Source organism: Barbatula barbatula (genome assembly GCF_947034865.1).
Source record: "Barbatula barbatula genome assembly, chromosome: 2".
Lineage (NCBI taxonomy): Eukaryota > Metazoa > Chordata > Actinopteri > Cypriniformes > Nemacheilidae > Barbatula > Barbatula barbatula.
Genome location: NC_136767.1, coordinates 15,491,198 through 15,514,618, shown reverse-complemented (window position 1 = coordinate 15,514,618; position 23,421 = coordinate 15,491,198). Strand labels below are relative to the sequence as shown.

The 23,421-nt window shown below is 39.0% G+C and overlaps 1 protein-coding gene across 7 annotated transcripts in view; it reads right to left on the bottom strand.

Moving 5' to 3' along the window:
- The window catches only part of mink1 (misshapen-like kinase 1), a 43,583-nt gene extending 20,173 nt beyond the window's left edge, over nucleotides 1–23,410 (bottom strand). For all 7 annotated transcript variants that reach the window (XM_079448771.1, XM_079448772.1, XM_079448774.1 and 4 more), the window contains exons 1-12: nucleotides 22,138–23,410; nucleotides 18,109–18,174; nucleotides 14,287–14,469; nucleotides 13,999–14,109; nucleotides 13,817–13,907; nucleotides 13,298–13,428; nucleotides 8,947–9,001; nucleotides 8,264–8,342; nucleotides 6,621–6,796; nucleotides 5,355–5,424; nucleotides 3,039–3,249; nucleotides 173–283 (exon numbers count right to left, since the gene is read on the bottom strand). In XM_079448771.1, the coding sequence (XP_079304897.1) occupies nucleotides 173–283; nucleotides 3,039–3,249; nucleotides 5,355–5,424; nucleotides 6,621–6,796; nucleotides 8,264–8,342; nucleotides 8,947–9,001; nucleotides 13,298–13,428; nucleotides 13,817–13,907; nucleotides 13,999–14,109; nucleotides 14,287–14,469; nucleotides 18,109–18,174; nucleotides 22,138–22,194 (1,341 nt within the window). In that variant the 5' untranslated portion in view covers nucleotides 22,195–23,410. The remainder of the gene's footprint in view (nucleotides 1–172; nucleotides 284–3,038; nucleotides 3,250–5,354; nucleotides 5,425–6,620; nucleotides 6,797–8,263; nucleotides 8,343–8,946; nucleotides 9,002–13,297; nucleotides 13,429–13,816; nucleotides 13,908–13,998; nucleotides 14,110–14,286; nucleotides 14,470–18,108; nucleotides 18,175–22,137) is intronic.
- Nucleotides 23,411–23,421: the final 11 nt, after the last annotated feature.

Genomic DNA, 23,421 nt, shown 5'->3' with positions numbered 1-23,421 from the left:
CTGCTCGCAGCTCACCCACATACATGCGCGCACATTCAGAACTGCGTTTGAGAGCCTGCTGCCATGGCAACCACTCCACAGACATTCCTGTGCCAGAGCTGTGCTCAGTGGAACGCCCACGCTCGGCTGCTATTGGCCGGCCGGCTGCTGTTCAAAGGCTGTGATTGGTTACCTGCTCTCGCTCTGCCATCCTCCTGTCCTCCTCTCTCCTCATGTCATCGAGTCTTCGGTGAGGAGCTTTATCCTGTTGCTGCCGCACCATCTCTCTCTCCTTCCTCTGTTGCTGTGTGAGAAAGAGAGAGCGAGTGTGCGTGAGTCACTTTAACATATTTGGCTGAAATAATGACAGCAGTCATTTTGCTAAAAATCATCTAGTGCTATTGAGAGGGGAAATTAAGGGGGAGAGAATGAGGAGCATAGTCAGGGAGAAAGAGAGAGAGAAAGTGAGCACATTGAGTATAGTGACTGGTGAGTCAGTGCACTGCGGTGCTGCATTCAGTTGGGTAGTGATGTGTCCTATTCTGTCACCTTGTGAATGTCTATAGCTATGTCAGCTAAATCTGCCACAAAACTTTGCACGACCTGCACCTGAACTCTAATGGAGCCCAATAGAGAGGCAGGTGCAGTTTTTATAACCTAGTCATCATTATTCAATATTCATGTGTGCCTGTGTATATAAACTGGGATCCAAGTATGAACAGTAGCACAAATGGCTTAGCCTTGCAATCATATTGGTCTCTTTTCATAAAGTATAATTTATATCAGTAAAATTAAAGGTCAAGGCTACGGAATTTAGCGGCATCTAGTGGTGAGATTGCAAACTACAACCAACGGCTCACTCCACCACTACCCCCTCCTTTGTCGAAGCACTAAGGTGATCTATTGACAGAAATGCAATAAAATATACATAACTATGTGTTCAGATGTGTATAAAGACCTTACATAATGAAGCATTATGCTTTTATTATTACCTTAGAATGAGTCTAGTCTACCTACATACACCGTGGGTCCCCTAAACTCAGAATTCTTCATGTTGTTTCCAGTGCTAGGAATAACTGCGTTATATGTAAACAGCGTTATAAATAAACAGCGTTACTAACGGTGTTAGTTTTTTCAGTAACGAGTAATCCAACGAATTACTGTTTCTCCCGGTCCAGCTCACTGAAGCATTTTTTATCAGAGTATGCCCTCTCTCATCCAAAGGACCTGCAAAGTTGTATGTGTGGGACACATAACTGATGATGATTGGCTTAGGTAAATTACAATATCAGCTTTTGCCAACCAGAGTAGGGCAGGTTTTCACACACAAACCCAGAAGCACAGAGTAACATTACACCAATCAATGCCTAGGAGTTCAAAATGTAGCTTTTGGCACACTGAAGACCTTGTTCATACACTTCCCTTTGAAAACTCAGTCATCAACCACACTAGCATTTTAAAGTGTTTTACAAATGCAGCATATCGACACTGAAACGTGCTGAAAGCGTATATATATCCATACTGCGCAGTAAAACATATGACGTTACAGCCTGTGTGGGCGTTTGTTTACTTTCTGCCTTTATGTCACGGCAATGCGAAGCAGAGCACAGAGACTTTTTAAATGGATGGGATGAGGCAGGGATGCTGCTGTGGGTAACACAAAACTATAAAATTCCCAAAGCGAAAGTGACACTACCCTCGCTGTCAAACAGTAATTGCGAGTAATTAAATATTGCATCTCTTAAAATTCAATGTAAAGTATTCACGATCTAACATTCCGCTATCATACTAGAAAGCAGTCAAAACATTAAGGCCGATTCACATTTCATGTCTTTTCCGCGTGTATATTCTTTATTTTACATGTAGATGTCCTTTTTTCAGGCACATCGGCGCCGTAGAGATGAAAAATCTCAACTTTTCAGAAAGCCGCATACACACCGCAGGTCATGTGACAAGAACCAACCAGCCAATATAGACAAGCTCAATGAAGATGAAGACACAGATGATCACAGCATAACTAAATCTAGTAGCATAGTTATTGCAATGTGTTTTCAGTGCATATAATCCAAATATCCTTTGTTTATACCTCCTCGTCTCAACGGCTATTGTGGCCCATGGTTGCTTAGCGACGCCAGATGAGCGCAAAGTCCAGGGCCACTAGACGAAAAAAAACACTTCGCTTTTTCGCCACGCAGATATTTGCGGTCTATATGAAATGCTTCATAATAATCTATTGTTTTTGTTCTAGAACGTTTGATACGAGCATTCCCAGCGAATATTCGCAGGCAATCTGAACGGGGCTTTAGTGCTGTGTCAGCCACCATAGTGCTGCAAGGGGGAGGGGTGGAGTGAGCCATTGGTTGCAATTCACATCCTCACAGCTAGATGCCGCTACATATCATACGGTGGACCTTTCAAATATTCATATTAAACAGGCAAAAACTTTAACAATAAGATGCACTCGAGCTGGCAGGGACATTTGTGCAAAACTTTATGATCCACATTATCTGATTTGAGTCCAAACAACATCACATGTGCCTTAATGGAAGCAAAGAATATCTGACCTTTCATCATATAAAATAAAAAGTTACTCTACTGCATACCTCTCTTAGCTAGTTCAGAGATTATTAGCCATTACATCTCTTCAGTAAATAAATCTGACTTTACGTCACGTAAGATTCTAAATACCATGCTGCATTCACTTAACTGAAGAGAGACTTTTCCAGATAAGAGAAGAATGTTAAGCACTTGAACAAACACTGCTGTGAAACACCTGGCTGTAATGTAGGTAATTTATTTCCAACGTTGCAGAACACTTCAGAATGTTCTCCTCATTTAAACTTTTGGCCTTCCTTCCAGCCTTGTGGTGGTCTGACTCATGTTCAGTCTGACTTTTATGTACAGGAGATAAAATCCAGAACACTTAAGCTTGAAAAAAATCAATTTGCCGTGTAGGTTTATACTAATTCCATTTATGACTGGCACTCGGCCCTCTACATTCCCTGTGAGAGCAGAGATCATTTCGGGTGACTTGAACATGCACTCGTGTGTATATGTACCTCCTCTAAGCGACGCCTCTGTTCTTTCTGCTCCTCTATGCGTTTCTGGCGGTCATGCAGCAGCTGGCGTTTGTGCTCTTCGGGGTCTCTGCGCTGAGCAGCGAGCTGCACCTGCTGTCTCTTTAAGGCCTCCGAGCGCTCCTTATTCTCTTGCTGCAGCCGCAGGAAATCCCTGCGCAACGTCGACTCACCCGGAACGTTTAAAATAGAGCTGGAGACATAATCAAGGAAATAAAGCTTAATGAGCTGGTGGAAACAGAGTTGAGAGTAGAACTGCGAAGAGATGGGTTGTGAAGACATCTGCAGTTGGCGATGAGGACTTAAATACAGTTGCATCAATGGCATACACCCAGTTCCTTCAGACACCTGATATGAAATCTGAAAGAGCTTATCTATGAGGAACTTGCCTAATGCACATAAAAGCCTAAACATAAACATCCAATAAAAGTGAAATGTGTCATTTCTGTGCCAAAGCACCAGGAAAAAGTAGTTTCACCGAAAAACATATGAGCTCAGATTGCTGTCAAAGCAATTTATCAGATCTTACAGATACACAAGTGTTGTCCAAAACATTTCACAATAACAATATTATCACTATTTCTACTAAAATTATTGTATAAAATAAATATTTAACACTATCGGTAAAATTCATTTTTTGGCCAATGAATCACCAATGAGTGTAGGGAGGCAGAGATAGGGTTTGTAACCATTGTGGCTCTTAAAGCACAATTTTTAATTGGTCCAAAATAATTTGATGTTATATATAGTAATAACATCAAATCACTAAACATGATGATTTTTATTATAACAATACTGATACGTGGTGACACCCCAAGGACGTTTGTCCCTTTTTTGTCATTTTGTACAATAATCAGGTTCTCTCTGCATTCTGAGCAGTTCTGGACAGAGCCCTTTTAGGGAGATGGGGTGGAAAAAATATGAGAGGGAAGAGAAAAATATTTTTTAAAGCTTTGGCGTTATCTCGCAAAACGTTATCTCGCAAAACGTTTGCGTTCCCCCGAGGAATATTGGGTTCCCTCGCAAAACATTTTGCGAGTTCGGACAAACACTTCATGTTTAATGACCCGCTGTACATAAAACATTAGTCTATAGTCGCAGATTCCCGGACCATTAACTTGTGAGTTAAACATTCTTGTAACATAAACAATGAACTTCAACTTAATTTTCCACAAATCGAGCCTTGTATTGATCTCAGGCGGGAGCCGGCTGAGATAAGACTGAAGTGATCGTCTGTAAAGTGCAAAACCCGAAGAACATAAGGATACAAAAAATTGTAATTACTTCAATACTGTAGTATTACTAAAACCAGTTTAAATTCAGCAGGAGAGCTTTAATGTGTAATCTGAATTTGGTGAGACAACAGTGTGTAACATTTAAATTATGAATGACTATTTTTGTAGTAACACTTTTGGGATTACAGTCACTTCGCACACGGTCCCTTTGGACTTGTCCATGTCGCTTGGTCATATAGAGATCTATTTATATTCTCTTTTTGAGTTAGACTAGGTTGTTGATCCTTGTCTAAGGAATTGTGTGTTATTTGTGCTATAACAACATTTAGCTCATGAGTTATTGGTCCAAGAATCTACTATGAACTGCTCCATTGGTAATGTACGGAGCGGGAAAACAGGACGTTTGAATGTTTTGCGAGATTACGCAAATATGTTTGCGAGGGAACGCAATGTTTCCCGCAAACTTTTTAAAAAACTGTATCTTCCCTCTCATATTTTTCCCACCACCATGTCCCTAAATGGGCTCCTTAGTTCCGAGATATCCAACTTCAGTTGTTAAATTCCATTTGACTTTGTAGATAGAACGTAAAGAAAAAAACATCACAATGTTAATAGATTGTCAGAGAATAAGAATAGTGAATAGAAGTGTGAATAGAAGCATGTTTAAGACAAAATTGTCAGATAAAACCTTCCGGTTTACGATAAAATGATGCCATTTTAATAGAAAATGATTGTTTGTGATCAGGGCTGGCATGAGGGTGAGTAAATCAATTTTCATTTTGGGTAAACTTCCTTGAAGTCACAGTCACACTAGAGTGTCAACCTAGAATCTCTGCACATTAAACTGAAATCGTAGAAAAAATACAGCAACAACAGATCACTTTCTTTCATAATACACAGCTTAAATTACGTAAAATCATTACAATACAAATCTGATTTAACTTGATAAAACAGTAATTATAATAAAAGTGCAAATTAAGATAATCTAAAATGAATCTATTGAAGAGTATAGTTCAGTAGTGTTGTGAAAAGGTTGTGTTAACTTAAATACTGTTGAGTTTACCTGGATTCTCTCTCGTCCCCTCTGTTCTCATCCTCTTCATCACTACCGCTGTACTCGTACTCGGTCTCCTCTGAGAGGAAATATAAGAAAAATAATGAGAAAGGCTTTGGGCATTAATATTATATGTGTTATAAAACTCTTTATGCAGAATGCAGCACTTTAGAATTTAAATCATCCACAGTCTCTTTGACTGATGCTGTAAGTGCTCTAATAAGTCTGCTGAAGGCAGTTTTCTAGATGCTTCCATTTAAAGCTCAATCCTCAAGCCTCACATGCAGAAACACAATTCAAGCCCAGCTGTGTTATTTGACTACGCCACTGGGCAAAAATCTGATGAGTTACTGTAAGACATGTGAATTATGTACAAATGCCACTTTTGTGGTCAATGATGAGATCTGGTTAGGATTTTACACTGCATATAAACCATATTTGTTAAAATTGGAAAGACAGCAACTGCACAATGGCAATAAAGGAGCGATCATTCAGGAAATAACCAAACGAACGGTAAACTGGAAGTGCTGTATTACTATATTTCTGAACTCCGGAGATGTATAAAACATGCAATAGAGGCACATCTTTATATACACATTAGGGCTACATGATCATGATTAAAATAATAATAATCAGATATAGCAGTTATTTTTTAAACTAAACAAATGTGGACACATAAAATAGAATATGACCTTTGCGATCAAACCCTCAGTGATGTCACTAAACCAAATCAACCGTTCTGCTCCACCTAAGACTTATTCACACAAAGACAATAAAGATAACTGTAGAAATAGCTACATTAGTCCACACCATAAGACAATAATGCTATGTTTATTGTAAGCTTGTGCTGCAGTTTCACATTTAAAATTTGTTTAGACTGGCTGTCAATGTTTGTTCAGCTGCCTAAAAAAAACTCTCAAAGGTGATCCCAATGATAGTGCTTTTTTGTTTCATAGCAGAATCCACACCACAACTAAAACACCATTACATTTTTTTTAAACTATCTTTTCGTTATTCTTACTGTCTGTGGCATAAACAAGCCTTTATCATCACCGAGCTCTGGTGTGCAATTGATTCTAATTTTCAGTCCCGGAGGAGCTTCTGCATCTGTTCTCTCTGACAACGTAACAGATTTAACTCGGATAAATGATAAAGTCGAGAAACAGAACGATTCCATCTAGCAAAGGAAGCTGTAAACATGGGGAAAATTATTAGCAGGCACATAATGCAACAAAGCGTCACATCAGCATTGTGCTAAGACACAAGTGCACGTACCCTTTTCACCACGTTTTTTGCGAGTGCGGTCAATGTGATCTTTGAGCTGGATGCGGACCTGCCTTTCTGTGGGCTGGTCTCTGATGAACGAATGCTTCAGTAGTTGTTCTGTGGATGGACGACTTGGATATGATTTTACCAGACAGCCCTCGATGAAATCTATAAACTTTTTAGACCTGAAAGAGACCATAAAACAAAAAAAATGTATACTGCTATAATACTATATTTTACATTGTAATATCCTTCAGCTTTTGACTGATTTAGTACGATTGAAATCGTACTAGAGTTCATTTTTCTTCTTGGTGTGGTTTGTTTGGGCAGGTGTGAATGCAGCAACCACACTCAAGTGTGCACCAAAAGCGGACCAAATAAGCATACCGAGACCTCCCTGAAGAGGTGGTCTCGGTACGCATTCAAACAAACCCTGGAGTGGCTGTTTGTGGTGAGAACGTGATCCGACCTCGAACAGACCAAAATGCAAAAAGTACTGCAGCACCTGCCGTAGTCACCTGAACTGTGTATTATGGAATGATGACAAGTGTTTATTGAGAGTTTGCACAGGCATGGCAGCTCACGGACAAACTTGGAGTTGTGAGGAGGGGCGGAGCCTAGTAGAAATTTGGTATGATGACCATATTACATCCCAACTTTCAAAAACTCACAAGAACAGCGCAATATTTTCACTATTTAGCAAACAACTCAGGGACAGGGGGTTTAATAAATATGTGGAACATAGCCGGGTTAAGGTAAATAAACTCTGCCAACAGTACATCCAAGTGCGGGATGTACAAGTTCCTTCTGGTACGATGACCTCAATAATATATTGGGACAAAACCGGACATTGACTCGGTCGATGTTGTTGAGATCGCCATCGGCGCTAACAATGATGCGACTGATGCTAGCACAGTTGACTGGGCTGACGTAACTACATCTGACACGTGATGTTGAAGGTGAGTTAATTATTTATTACTATTTATTACTAACAAGACAAAATGCAGTGATATAAAGCATGACTGCCTTATGAAAACGCACACCAACGCTCCATCTTTCCTTCTATAACCAGCTGTTCAAGGGCAGGGCTCTGACCAGCGGGACCAAAATAACTACAAGTCTAAAATAAATCACAGCATGACAATATATGACAACAAAATCCGACAGAGAGAGTAAGACTAGAAAATGGAAAGAGACAGATTTTCTCATGCATCAGAACTCTGATAAGCTGTATGTGTGAAGATGTAGGTTGGTGCAAGAGGTTATCAGACCTTAAAATAAGGAAACCACATAGGAGTTAAGAAGCTGACAGCTAATGCGCATGTGGCATGTATATATATGTATGTATGTATGTATATATATATATGTGTATATATGTATATGTGTATATATATGTATATGTATGTATGTATGTATATATATATATATATATATATATATATATATATATATGTATATGTATGTATGTATATATATATGTGTGTATATGTGTATATATGTATATGTATATGTATATGTATATGTATGTATATGTTAATCCTATATGTATATGTATGTATGTATGTGTATAGTGTATACAGAGAGATGACGGAAAAAGGGAGGAAAGGAAGTATGGAAATTTAGCTTGATCTAAAAAAAAAAACAGTCCTCACCATTTCTTGGACTTAAGTTTAGGTGGAGGGTTCCGTGGTATAAGAAACAGGGCTCGCATGGGATGCATGTCGCAGAGCGCTGAGAGAGAGAGATCAGAAATTAAAACAAGTTTATACAAGATTAACTCATACGGCAAATTACAGACGAACTGACTCAAGAGGTGACAACTATTCATGACCGCGAGTAGAACAGTGACTAAGCTGCCGCTACACGCTGTCCGTGTGAGAGAATGAGTGTGTGTGTGTGTTAGAGAAAGAAAAATGTGACTAAGTGTTGTGGTGTATGTTACGACAATGACCTATACCTGTGATTTTTTTATCGAGCTGTTTAAAATATCACAATACAAAACATGCATTGTAACACCAGCAAACATTTTGTTAAACATCCATTGGAAACGCAGTTTAGGCTTACATTTAAATTATTAAAAGAAATGCCTGAATTAAACATAATTTTGTGATTGCAATATGATAAACTCAAATGTAAGAGCTGTATTGCAACTCTACAACTGTAAGTCTGACACTACAAGTACATGGAATAAATAATTATTTGCTTTGGAAAGAGGTTTTCTATATTTCACAATTTAAAGGAACATGTTATGTGTTATTAAAGCTTACAGGGGGCAAACAACATGTGTGTTAATGTATGTGAATGTACACGACATGTATGTGTGCATGTGACTTACGAGGAGCTCCTTCAGCCATTTCTATAGCAGTGATCCCCAGAGACCAGATATCACTCTGAAATAATAAAACATTCATTCAGTTTATTCACAACAAACACACAATCAATTCTTCCTTTAGAGATGCAGGGTGTCATGAAATATTAATACAACATATACTGGTGTTGAAAAACAAGGCCAGAAAAAAGTGAATTAATACCTTTGAAGTGAATAACAAATAACTTTTTTGGTAACTATTTGGTAACACGTGGTTGTTTAACTATTTCTGAATGCAAGCGGACTCTGTCACAAAACAACCGACTTCACATTCACAAAACAACCGACTTCACATTTATTGAAGTATTTTTCTTCACTAAAGCTGCTGCTTAACAATCCCTGAAATTATGATTGACAGGATTTGATATGCAAACTTCACCCATACATCATAAATTAGGCCAACCCATTTTGTCCACAAAAACAAATGTTCTAGGACAAAGAAAAAATAACTTAAGATTATAAAGATATTGGCACCAGTATCGATATATGGCAATACCAAATACGTTTCAAAGGATGTCAGGGACAAGATTGCAGACCTGCACAAACCTTGAATAGGCTACAGACAGAAGCTTGGTTAGAAGGAGACAACTGTTGGTGTGATTATTTATTATTATTTGCAAATAGAAGAAATACAAAATAACTATCAATTGTCCTTGGTCTGGAGCTCCCTGAAAGATTTCAACAACAAGGTAAATATGATCATGAGAAAGGTTAAAGATCTGTCTAGAAGTACACGGAAGAAGCTTGTTAATGAGTTCAAGACAGTTGGGACCACAGTTAGCAAGCTAACCATTGGTAACACGCTAAGCCACAATATATTGAAATCCTTTAGCACCCGCAAGGTCCTACAGCCCAAGGCGGCCTGCCTGGCTTGTCTGAAGTATGACAATGAGCATTGAATGATTCAGAAAAGACTTTGGAGAAAATGCTGTGGTCAAACGGGAGGAAAATTGACTCCTGTTTTTGGAGGGAGAGAAATGCTGACTATGCTTCTCTGTAGGGATGGTGTTCTTGGGGTCACAGTAATGGAAACATTAAGTCAAGTCAAGTCAAGTCAGCTTTATTTATATAGCGCTTTTTACAATTTTCATTGTTACAAAGCAGCTGTACAAGAAAAAAATGACTATAAGTAAAACATAAAAGGTTATGGAATTCAAAACACAGGTCAAATATCAGACACACAATAAATTCCTATATGCAGTGTTAATTAAATAAGACAACCAAATTCTAGCAGCCCCCCCGGCCAGGCAAAACAGTGCAAAACAGTATGCAAACGGTGGCGAGGAACCCAAAACTCCATTGGAGGAGAAAAAAAACCTCGGAGGGAAACCAGGCCTAACCAGGGGATTCCAGTTCCCCTCTGGCAAAAACTGCAGCCTCTGCACAAGCTCAACAGTGCTTGCACAACAAGGCGAAAATAAAAAAATTAGATTTAAAATTATCATTAATAATCTAATAGTGGCTGAAGTTTTGTAGGGACGTCACTTCCTTCGTCCAGCATTTGTCAGGTCTAGGAATGGATTGCGCCCTGCCCGCTCCGCTCTTGTAACCTTGGAACAATGAGACAAGACTGGCTGAGAGTAGAGTACTGTTCTGCACTCTTTGATGCAACAAATGCATCAGTTGTTATTGGAAGTGTCCCTGGTTCCGGTTGATCTAACTAGTGCAGCCTAGATCTTTGAAATACATGAATTATGATAATCTAGTGTATGCAAGATTAAAAAGATGCGTCTTTAGTCTAGATTTAAACTGACAGAGTGTGTCCGCCTCCCGGACATTGCAGGGAAGACTGTTCCAAAGTTTAGGCGCTAGATAAGAAAAGGATCTGCCGCCTGCACTTGATTTTGAAATTCTAGGTATTACCAACTGACCTGACGCCTGAGAGCGTAGTGCACGTGATGGACTATAATACGTAAGAAGTTCTCTCAAGTAGTGAGGAGCTAAACCATGCAAGGCTTTATAGGTAATAAGCAAGATTTTAAAATTTATGCGATGCTTTATAGGTAACCAGTGCAAGGTTGACAGAACCGGGCTAATATGCTCATACTTTTTTGTACGTGTAAGAACTCGAGCTGCCGCATTTTGGACCAGTTGGAGTTTTTGTAATAGGCCTGCAGGGCAACCACCTAATAGTGCATTACAGTAATCTAGTCTTGATGTCATAAAGGCATGTATAAGCTTCTCCGCATCTGATGATGACAGCATATGACGTAATTTAGATATATTTTTAAGATGGAAAAAAGCAATCTTACAGGTGTTGGCGACCTGGTTCTCAAATGACAGAGTACTATCGAATATAAAGCCAAGATTCTTAGCTGAAGATGAGGGTTTTATGGAACATCCATCAATAGTTAAGCAGTATTCTTGGTTGTTACGTAGGGCGGTTTTCGGTCCGATAAGTAACACTTCAGTTTTGTCCGAGTTCAGTAATAAAAAATTGCTACTCATCCACTTTTTTATATCGACAATGCATTCCACTATTCGATGGAATTGCTGTGTTTCGTGAGGCTTCGAGGAAATATAAAGTTGCGTATCATCAGCATAGCAGTGAAAGCTTATTCCGTGTCGCTTTATTATATCTCCTAGGGGTAACATGTATAATGCGAAGAGCATAGGCCCTAGTACTGAGCCCTGTGGTACACCGTACTGGACTTGCGATTTGCGTGATACCTCATTGTTTATTTTTACATATTGGAAACGGTCGCATAAATAAGATCTAAGCCATTTCAAAGCTATTTCCTTAATACCGACATCATTTTCAAGTCTATGTAGGAGCATGCTGTGGTCAATGGTGTCGAATGCAGCACTAAGATCTAGCAGCACCAATAAGGAGATACAACCTCGGTCGGACGCCATAAACAGATCATTTGTAACTCTAATCAGAGCAGTCTCTGTACTGTGATGTGCTCTAAATCCAGACTGGACATCTTCATTAATCTCATTCCTTTGGAGGAAGGAACATATTTGAGTTGAGACTACTTTTTCCAGAACCTTAGAGACTACTTTTTCCAGAACCTTAGATGCTTTAGGGCTTTTTCTCTGCTCTGGTACAGGATGACTTCACCGCATTGAGGGGCTGAGAGACGGACCTATGTACCGTAAAATATTGTGCAAGAACCTCCTCCCCTTAACTAGATCACTGGATGTGCCTTTGACATGATCCAAAAACATATTGCCAAGACAACCAAAGAGTGGCTTAAACAGACATTAAATGTCCTAGCCAGTCTCTTGAGCCTAGTCCTATAGAAAATCTGTGGAGGAGACTAAATCTCCAATTTGTTGAGCGACAGCCAAGAAACCTTAAAGATTCACAGAGGAGTGGACTCAAATGGATCCTGACACATCCTGGCAAACTATCAGAAATGCCTGACCTCTGTGCTTGCCAACAGGGTTTCTCCAGTAAGTACAAAGTTATGTTTTGCTCGGTGATCAAATATTTATTTCACTGACCTTTATACAACATTTTCCCCCCTGATTTTTTATATTCTGTCTCGATCAGATAAAAAACCTACCATAAAAGTTATAGACCCTTCATTTCTTTGTAAATAGGCAAACTTACAAAATCAGCAGGGGATCAAATAATTTTTTCCCTCACTGTATATATATTTTAAATGATTGGAAAATATTGATAAATACATGTAAATATTTCCTAATTATTATGTATACATGTATGTGTTCATAAATAATAAATGTATATGCACAGTACACAGACATATGTGACATATAAACACAAACTTCTACTCTGAGGCAATTAATGGCAATTCATCGTTTGACAGTTAATTTTGTGTACAAATTTGTATGTTTAATGTTTCTGGCAATGTAAAGATTTTTTAGCACAACAATAAAGCATTTAAAATCTTGAATTTAGTCACCCTCAAGTTTTTCCAAACTTATTTCCGCCTCCAGAACAATAAATAAGAGATTTTCAAGAACATCGGTAAGCAAACAACATTGGACCCCGTTGACTTCCACTGATTGGGCACAAAGTATTCATGAAAATATCTTCTTTCGTGTTGCACAGAAGAAAGAGACACATACAGGTTTTGATTGACATGAGGGTGAATAAATAATGACAGAATTTCGTTTTAGGATGAACAATCCCTTTAACCTCACGAACCAATACGACTGTATCTCCAGACCCGCACATAGGCATTATATACAGTACACACAATGGATGTGTTCATTTTAACACATTGTTTGTATTATGTTGTGTTAAGAGTCACATTAACACTGAACATTGTCCTTAACTGAACACAAAATGTGATTCAACTGTTGAACTGTTTTTAGAGTGCATTAACGGAAAGAATGGTCATTTTACCCTGTAATCATAGGTGGAGTCTGGATTCTCATCACAAGCAATGACCTCTGGTGCCATCCAGTAAGGCGTGCCGATAAATGTGTTTCTTCTGCCTACTGTACGATCCAGCTGTGCACTCACCCCAAAATCCACTACACGGACAGAGAGAGAGAGACTGTGGTTAGCAACATAAGAATACGTAATGTACGCAACGTAGCTGTAATGTACAGTATTTAAACAGCCATGCAAATTCTTCTTTCAGACACACTTTTCCACCACACACACTGCCTTGTGGTGTATGAATATTTTTGTCATGGTGTCGGGGCTACGTTAATGAGCTTTGGTGCTTTGCTCCAGTTGTTAAAATATGATGTTCTCTAATCACGCAAGGCAAATAGGCCAGACAACATACGCACACGCACACACACACACACACACACACACAAACATGTTCAACCAATATCACAGCATCAGAGGACAAAACAGACCTGAACCAAAAAACAACTTTAAAGAGTATGAAAAACAGACTAGCCCACTCACCAAGTTTAACCTCTGCGTTCTCTGTAAGCAGAACATTCTGTCCTTTGATGTCTCTGTGGATGACTTTATGTGCATGAAGGTGAGACAGCCCCTGAGGAGAAGAGAAACAATGTTTTTCAGCCGTGTAAATTACATATAATTACTTATAAAGGACAAGTGTGTAATGTGCGTGTATATCTTACTCTAAGTATCTCTCTGCAGATATAGGCGATCCAATCTTCTTTCAACGAGTTACCCTTTGTGTTCTTTACCAAGTCTGTCACTGAGCCAGCGCCGCAAAACTCCATCACCAACTGTACACAAACACACCCACATGAAGAGAAAAGCCCATTTCTGAAACAGCATGCTAATACAGGACATTTCTATAAAAACTTTTCGAAGTTTCATTCAAAATTATTGTTATAATCGCAGACAATAGCTGTAATAACTCATAATGTTGTGAGTGCAAGAGATATCTCTGAGGCACGGACCCAAAGCTGGTCGTCGTGTCCGGGCGGACTCTTCTTCACGAAGGCTCCATAGTAGGTAGCGATGTTTCTATGGTGACTGTATTTCTTCAGCATGTTAATCTCTGCTTTAATTTCCTCCTCCTCTTCTTCAGTCACATCCATGACCTTTATGGCAGCCAGCTGACCTGTCTTAACATGACGACCCTGAGACAGAGACAATTCTTTTAGCAGATTCCCTAGAACTAGGGCTGGAACAATATATCCAAGTATTGTATACCACAATACGAAAATATCAAGATATGTATCGTAGAGCTTTTAAGATATGCAACGTAAAGCTATGGCAATTATTCTTCATTAGTTACATAAAGATGGTTGAATTAAACCTTGAATGTTGAAAATTTAAAAATGTTTAAAAAAAAAATCGCAATTTTAAACCCAGTCGCGTATTGAATTTTGAGCGGAGCGTATCGTTACACCCCTACACAAAACTTTTATTTGTTAGTAAACTTCACCCACATAAAAATGAGGTAGGGTCATTTGACAAATATGTCCAGTGCACATAAGGACTATCTTCATTTTGCGTTGTACACAAAGGTGCATTACATCAAGCAAAGGATAGCATGTAGACAGCCAGTTATTAATCACAGATTTTTACATGGCGCTCTGAAATACTTATATTCCAACTTAATATTCTGATTGCCTAGTTCTTGTGCCTTAAACCCAATAAGAACAGTGTTTTTCTCACAAAAGGTCTGCATTTCCAACAAATGAGTTGCTAAAATATTTCAAATATATATTTGATGTCCAAGAATTTACTCATGAGGTCCAATAATGTCTAGTAATTTACTCATGAGCCGTGAATGTAATAAAACGTTCAGTCCTGATCATCCTGTTTGGGGATTATTCTGTGATTACTAGCTGGCTGTAGATGATTCCTCACAAAACATACCTTGGAATGACGTGACTGACCAATCGAAATGAAACACTAGAGTAATAGGTTCTTTGTCTTATTATATGGTGTCACACTTTTGGAACATATGTGCCACAACTCTGTAAACTTCCCTGGTGAAAAGTTGAGATTCCTTTTGTGAAGAATGTAATAGTTCAAGGGAAAGTTCACCCAAAAATCCGGTCATCATTTGTTCCAAATCTGTATACATTTATTTGTTCTGCTAAACACAAAGGAAGATATTTGGAAGAATGTCAGTAACCGAGCAGATCTCGCCCCCCATTGACTCCCATAGTATTTGTTTTCCCCACTTTGGCAGTAAATGGGGGATGAGATCTGTTTGGTTACTGACATTTCTCCAAATATCTTCCTTTGAGTTTAGCAGAATAAAGACAGGCTTGGTAAATTTTTGGGTGAACTATCACTTTAAAGACAAAGAAAGCATAAATATTAAATGTCACAATTAAGTATTTGCCAAATTATTAACTATTTTGTAGAAAAGGGGTCAAAATGACAACTTCCACTTAAAATGTGAAAAATGAATTAAAAAGGCAATTAAATGATTTTATTTTTACACAAAGACGGGCAGATTTAACTTTAGAGTATATTGACTTTTAGCATTAACTTCAGGTTGAGTGGTTCTCAACCGGGGGACCTCAGCTGACTTCCAAGGGAGCCTCAGAATGACTAATAACTTTAAATTAGTCCAAAATAGCACGGAAATACATTTTAAAAACAAAAAATTAAGATTTTAGTTTTATTATTTGGCAATTTTGAAAACGAATGAATATTTTTCCAGTTAATGTTAAATTCTTTAATATTTTATTGGGTAAACATTTTAAGTTTTTGTGAGTATTGTTGAGAATCACTGGCATAGACTATTACACTTGCATGTTTTCTACATTGTTCAATGACCTAAAAAATTCAGCCTATCTGTATTATGTACGTGACACAAGCTTAGAACTAAACTGGAATACACCCAAACTTTTCACTTCTAAATATAAACTGCACATATACTCATTACACACTATACCATCAATAAACTACACACTCATACACCATCCTCACTACAGGCTATAAATTACATATTTTCCGAACAACAAAAGAGCCTCAAGTATAAATTACACCTTACAAACTCTTCAGAGATCTCGTGTTATACACTGCAGTAATTGCAGAGGTCTGTCTTGTTACAAGCACTGCACTAAAGCCTTCAAGTACTGTACAGTAATGACATCAGGGCTCTAGACTAACATTTGAGTGAGGTGGCACTGGTGCTACAAAGTTATACAGTTGGTGGTAGCGCCAGAGTTACATACAAACGTGTTACTTATTACATTAATAAATACATTACAGTATTATTATATTCTTAAATCAATCACAAATAATACAAATCATTGTTTATGATTTGCTTGTTTTTTATTGTTGATACATAAACTCTTTCAACACTTAACCATATTTAAAGGGGTCATATGACACGGCTAAAACTAATATTATCGTTTGTTTTAGATGTAATGCAATGTGTATTCATGATTTTAGGTTCAAAAACGCTGTATTTTCAACATAACGATAGATATCTTTGTATCTCCACTTTGCCCCGCCTCTCTGAAATGCCCAGATTTTTACAAAGCTCATCGCTATGGAAAGCGAGGTGTGCTATGATTGGCCAGTTAACCAGTGCGCAGTGATTGGTCGAATACTGCAAGCGTGTGAAGGAAATGTAACGCCTCTTACCATATTTGGAACATCAGATTCCAAAGCAATTGTACTGACCTCACTCGCGTATACATTTGGGCGGTCTGAGTCAAATTATACCACCAACTGACGATGATTTGTGGGGGTGTGGTTACACAAAGTATTTCAGGCAGGGTGGGTGAGCATTCGCTTTTAGATAGAATGCATCTTCTGTTCCTAAACTCCAAATTTTGCAATTTACAATGTGTCAACTCAACGCAGACCCTACGTGGGCCTTAAGCGCTGTGATTGGCCTGTTTGATCCCCTTCCTCAAACTCAGTGATAGCATCATCAATGCATTTCCGGAAAATTATCGAAATAAATAATTTGTTCTTCTGTATTTAACATCTCAAGCTGCGACAAAAGTGACAGTTTACTTGCCGCTATCACTGCTAATGCTTCTCAAAACGGATTCTTCTTCGGCTCTTGTCTTGGTTACACAAGCAGCACGCGCATGGGCACTGGCACCTAGCGGTGATTGCCTGTCTCCGCGGACAACAACGCAGAAGTGCAAATGAAAACCGGCACGTAACCTCCGACACACAAGTAAAAATCGGGTTTAATACATGCATGGGCAACTTATAGCACACCAAAGACTCAGAAAAACTTGTATTCGTACCATATGACCTCTTTAAGGCACATCTCTAACAACCAAACTATGCTACTTTTTCCCTTTATCTGTTGTGAACAACTCGTATTAGGAAAACACAATTAATTTATCTGTGTTTTGGATCCATCCTTTGTTGTTCGATTTACATTATAAACAGAGATTTAAAACGTTTTTAACGTTATGTCTAACATTTTGTTCGCTATGCAGTATTGTTGGAGAGCTTTGCAATAGATGTGCAGGTGGATTTTTCTGCATCGGACCTATGCGGGGGCCTACGCAGAGACCCGTACCCTACGCTGTAGCCTGACTTGCACCTCTCCAAACATGGGAGGAGGGGGAGACAAATGGAGTAACTGGATGCGCCTCTTGCGCAATTAAAAAAAACTTGGGTGCGACTACCAAACTGATCAATATATATTTTTTGCACATGTTTCTAAATACCTTACTCTTCTAAAAATACGAATGGGAGTTTAGCATACAACGTTATCTATTATTGCAAAGAAACAAAGAGATTTACCCTCAACCATATATTTAATTCTCCAGCCATCTTACCTTATACACCTGTCCGTATGTGCCATTGCCCACCACCTCCACCAGCTCGAAGATTCCTGCTGGGTCCTGGCAGAGAGAAATCAACTTTATTATTACAAATCCATTTTAAAATGCAATAGTAAGAGAGTTGTAAGAACTGGATTACTCAAGAGAAGCAAAAACATAAATTACTTCAAGCACTATCACTTGTAGAGAAAACTCAATACATTTCTGCCGACATTTAATTACTAGACAAATGTATTTTTGCACAAGTCTAACTCCAGAGAATATATATCTTAAAACAAGAAAAAAGCACAAGTCCAACAGAATTTCTTAGGCCAAGGTTTACAATAAGTACATAATGTTAAACTAAATTTGCACCACTGTGCAGTACCAAATTGAGTATATTCTTTGAAGTCTTACTCCAATAGTACATTTATCTTGTTTTAAGATCTTGATCCCAGGTTGAAAGTGTTTCTAAATGTTCCACTCTCTGTAAAAAAACATCAACTATAGAGATTGAAATCAACAATAATTGCAAAAGGGAACATGAGACAATGGATTCTTTCTCTCACATGAGCGACACTCTGCTGGCTCACAACTACTTATCTATTGTGAACATGAAAAAGTGTAATGTTAAAAAAAGGAATTAATAAACCCTTTATATAACATCGATAATGGTTTATGACGCTCGTCCTCAGCTGGAAAATGCAGCCAAAAACTAAAATGAGTAGAGGGTTAAGAACAGCCAGTGCAGCAAACACACAAACTGTGATTCAATATGGCCTCAGTACAGCTCTGTGGGTGGACAGGGCTAACGTTCTTTCCAGCTCACACATATACATCATGATCATCTCTCTCATCTGCCTCCAATAACGGCAATCTTTTCTCTCTCACCCTCTTCATCTTGTTTTATCTTTTCCTCGCTCTCTCTCTCTACGAGATCTGAAGTGCTGAGCTATATAGCAACATGCTCTCCTGTGAAACATCAGTAAGAAGCCGAAAGAAAATTAGAGCACATACAAACAGATTTAAAAGGAGTTTCACATCAGAAAACAACGAGAGCAATGTCAAAATTATGATGACCTCAAACGGAGTTAATAAAGATCATCAGAAGATCATGACATCATCAATGAAGACAGCAGTGGTCTACATAATTTAGTCTATACATCAGAGACTATTTGTCTTTGGAAAGGAGAGAGATGACAGGCAAGCAGGGAAAGTAATAACTAACAAATGACTAAGATGATAAACAGATGACATGTCTGTCTCTAGATAAAAAGAGGACTCTGTGAAAAGGGAAGACGGAGGAAAGAAAGTTTGTTCAACATTCCCCCCTGGAGTTTTTTTTACATGAAACAAAGAAAGAGGAAAAGAGAGATAAGAGATGGAGATGTCAGGAAACATCAACAAGCTTAACAATTCAAAATATGGGTTGAAGCTTGAAATGTTAGTACGTCAGTGCTGGTGTGACAGAACAAAACATAGCATGCAGCATGAAACCCGCCTGAATATTCACTGTACCATCACTGAAAAATCCCACATGAACCACAAACCAGTATAAATCCGGAAAATACTGTTATATTAGTTGATGGTCATACCGCCCAGCACTAAGTTTCACCATAACTGTGTAACCTCACGAATGAGTCTATCAATACGCACTGAAAAGAAGCTTCTCGGCAGCTTCTTATCACAACAAACATCTGGCTTTAACTTGATAGCTGGAATTTTGATCAGCCAAAGACAAGCTTCTGTTACATTGGTAAAGCACCACAGAATGTTCGAATCATCTCTTATCAGCAGTATATACACAATTGCTCAGTTAAATACTTAAATCATTTTTGCTTAATGTCGTGGTTACTGTTACAATGTGTTTAAACCTATTGGCTCATTCACATAAGCAGGCTGCTAAGCTTTTCATTGAATTATGTAACAGAATATATATTGTGTGAGAGTTTACCTGTTTTGTAATCATATCTTCAAATGTTTCTTTGAATAAGTATCACATTTAGCTCAAAACAAGCAAACTAAGTGATATGTAAGGGATTATGTACAGGCGGCCGGTTGATATTGCAAAAATAAGCTCCGAAGAGTGTGATCAGGACCCAACGATAAGTGGAGGGGCTTATCTCGCAATAACAGCCAGCTGCTTGTATATTATCCCGCTTATTGCATGGTTACATATCACATGAGAAAAAAACTGGACATGAAATCTGATTTAGAATAATTGTATTCGCAAATATTTACAGAAAGTAGACCTTCCACAAGGAAAAGCCGTTCCTTCCAGTTTTAAGGTAAGAAACAATGCTCAACGTGTCACGAACAGGCAATTTGGATCATTTGTATAATGTCCTATATGTTATTAAAAGATACATTTATATTTATTTTTGTGTAATATTAAACTGTTCCTGTCAAAATGATTTGCGGCATCCGGGTAACTGTGTGTTTTTAGATTTGAGCGGTTGTTCTCTGGCAATAAGGACCTGCAAATGTCGCAACTGGCCTATCAGAATCAAGCATTCCAAGGAGCCGTGTAATAAAACAAATAATGAAAGGGTCACAGGTCTAATGTTCACCACAATGAAATAACAAACCACCTTGGTTGTGAGCACGACTCTAGCTCTAGGGTCAAATGTAAGGCTACCCTCTTTTGTTAGTCTAAAAGTGTTCCCCTGCCCTGACCATGTACACACACATTCATTTGTGTTTCCGTATATGCAGCATCTGGGTGTTATATAGGACAGCCATCAAACAATGAGCTCAAGTGAATCATCATGTTCACACTCTTTCTCTCTCTCTAAGGGGAATATTACGCCGAGACTGGAGAGCCGTGCCACCCAGTAACTCGCTGTACCAACAGACAGGAGAACAAGAGTTACGGAGAGATGGACATTCCTGCCTTAATCGCAGTTGTTTGTCAACATCAGCGATTCGTGTGACGAAGACCAGCGCATCTCATTGTTGAAGTGTCAAAAAAGACAATAGTTTAGGTAGGGGACACACATTGTTGTCACAAACAATAGTGAAAATGACAGCTAGTTAGTTTTTTTATATGCAGGAAGTCACGTCAATAGTGTGTAATTATCCTTAAGACACTGGATTAGCCACCTGCTAACATACCACTAAACTATGAATAGATTGGCCTACTGCTCACATGTTATCTTCCAACATAGCACGTCTTATCTGGCTAGTAGGGAAATTTTAATCGTCACTAAATAAATATGTACATTATAAGAAACCGTCCACTGACTCATAAAATAATGCTAAACTATTTACAAAGTAAACTATAAACTATATATGTGTATGATTGTCTAAAGATACAATATTGTTTAGCAGGGTATTCCCCATATAACAATAGAGCTAGTGAGAGACTTTTGGTGTCAACATTTATTTGCAAGGTAGGCCCTCCCAAACCACAGCTGCGTGCGTATGTGTTAGAGAGATAGAGAGAGAGATAGAGAGAGATAGAGATAGAGAGAGATAGAGAGAGATAGAGATAGAGAGATATAGAGATAGAGAGATATAGAGATAGAGAGAGATAGAGAGATATAGAGATAGATAGATAGAAAGAGAGAGAGAGAGAGATAGAAAGAGAGAGAGATATAGAGAGAGAGATAGAGAGAGATAGATAGAGAGAGATATATAGAGAGAGAGATATAGAGAGAGAGATATAGAGAGAGAGATAGAGAGAGATAGAGAGAGAGAGATAGAGATAGAGAGAGAGAGAGAGAGAGAGAGAGAGAGAGAGAGACTCATACATAATATACAAACAAAAACACTCCATTATTATCTTGACGTAACACAGGCCCAAGGACTCACCTGTTCACAGGAAAACGAACCACAGTAACAGGGTCAGACCTTTCTAAACCTTTTACATCGTCAATACAGCTCTTAATGGTTAAAACTTTACATTTGACACGTCTTCAAAACACACAACACTGTCATTTATCGCATTTTGACGGATTTCTTTCGGTAGGAAAGGCCTCCGACAGGTGCAGGCAGGTGAACATACAAGTACACACGCAAACACACACACACACAGTCACTCACCCGCAGGGCGGCCAGGTCGATGTCATCCAGACTCCTCGTAGGTGCGTTTTCGGACATTTTCAGAGCAGTTCCTGAAGGTAGCGACGATAAAAATAGACGCACTCCGTACTTTTATTGCGATTTGTTTTCCACAATGTTTACTTCAACGGACGGTTCATAAAGACGTGTAAGCTTCCCGGTGAAACATTTGGCTCGTCCCCGCCGCCGCCGGTTTAACCGAGTGCGAAAACAGCTGCAGGATTTCTGCCCATAAAAATACGTTTTGCCGGAGAACAAGAGGTTCTTCAGGGCCAAGGGCTCCTGATCTTCATGCGAACGCTAGCAGGCGATGTTCGAGAGCACGTATAGATGATAAATGCTTGAGCCTATAATCCTAAAGATTGCATAGCAACATTTACATGAGCTTGAAGTGCCGCTTGGATCCGATCACACTGCGCTCCCTCTCTACACTCATTCTGGCAGCACTGCGTAAACTAAACCGAACGTACCACAGTGAAAAGCACTCGATTGAAATATTTGCGAGCAGTGGAATCTGAAATATTTGGATGGAAAGGTAGAAGTTCTCCCAAACGGCAGCGCTCGTGATATCCGCGTCAATCTGCCACAACCTTCATGTTCGGCGCAACCCACGCACACGCCTTAAACAGGATTTCTAACTGGATTTCGATGTCACCGCTCGTCTTAACAAATGCCCGGTTTTCAGAAGTCTCTAAAACGCGTATCAGATGGAAAATGCGCGATCCCGACGTCAAAAACAAGACGCGTTGACGTCGAATGATGTTCCGCCCGCCTGGCAAACTTTCCTTCCCTCCTGCCGTCAGTCAGCGGCGCCTCCCGGTTGTGCGCAAAACCTCCGCCGATTTGTCGGAGAGAGAGAGAGGGAAGAACGGGAAACCATAAACAGACCGCTGTTTTCAGACTGCGGGTCTTGTATTCCAGCGATGTACAAATATTACGATGCGATTCTTCTTTAAGGAGTCGCGCCAAGACTTTTAGACATCAACTTTGTCCGAAATTGGGTGTAATGTCTTGTGTTGTTTGAGTCAACTTCGCCGTCTTGGTATGATCCTATTTCTACTTCTGCTCGCTGTGGTCGGGCTGTGACGTCCCCCTCTGCAAGAACACACACAGCACTCTAGTTTCCAAGGGTTTTCATTTTTTCCTCTCCTCCCATACTTCTCATTCATGTCTTCCTGGAGTGTTGAGGTGCTACGGTGCTACAACAGGGACAAACTACCTGAGTGAGCTAGTCACGATGGAGACAGGTGGTGTCATGATAAAACC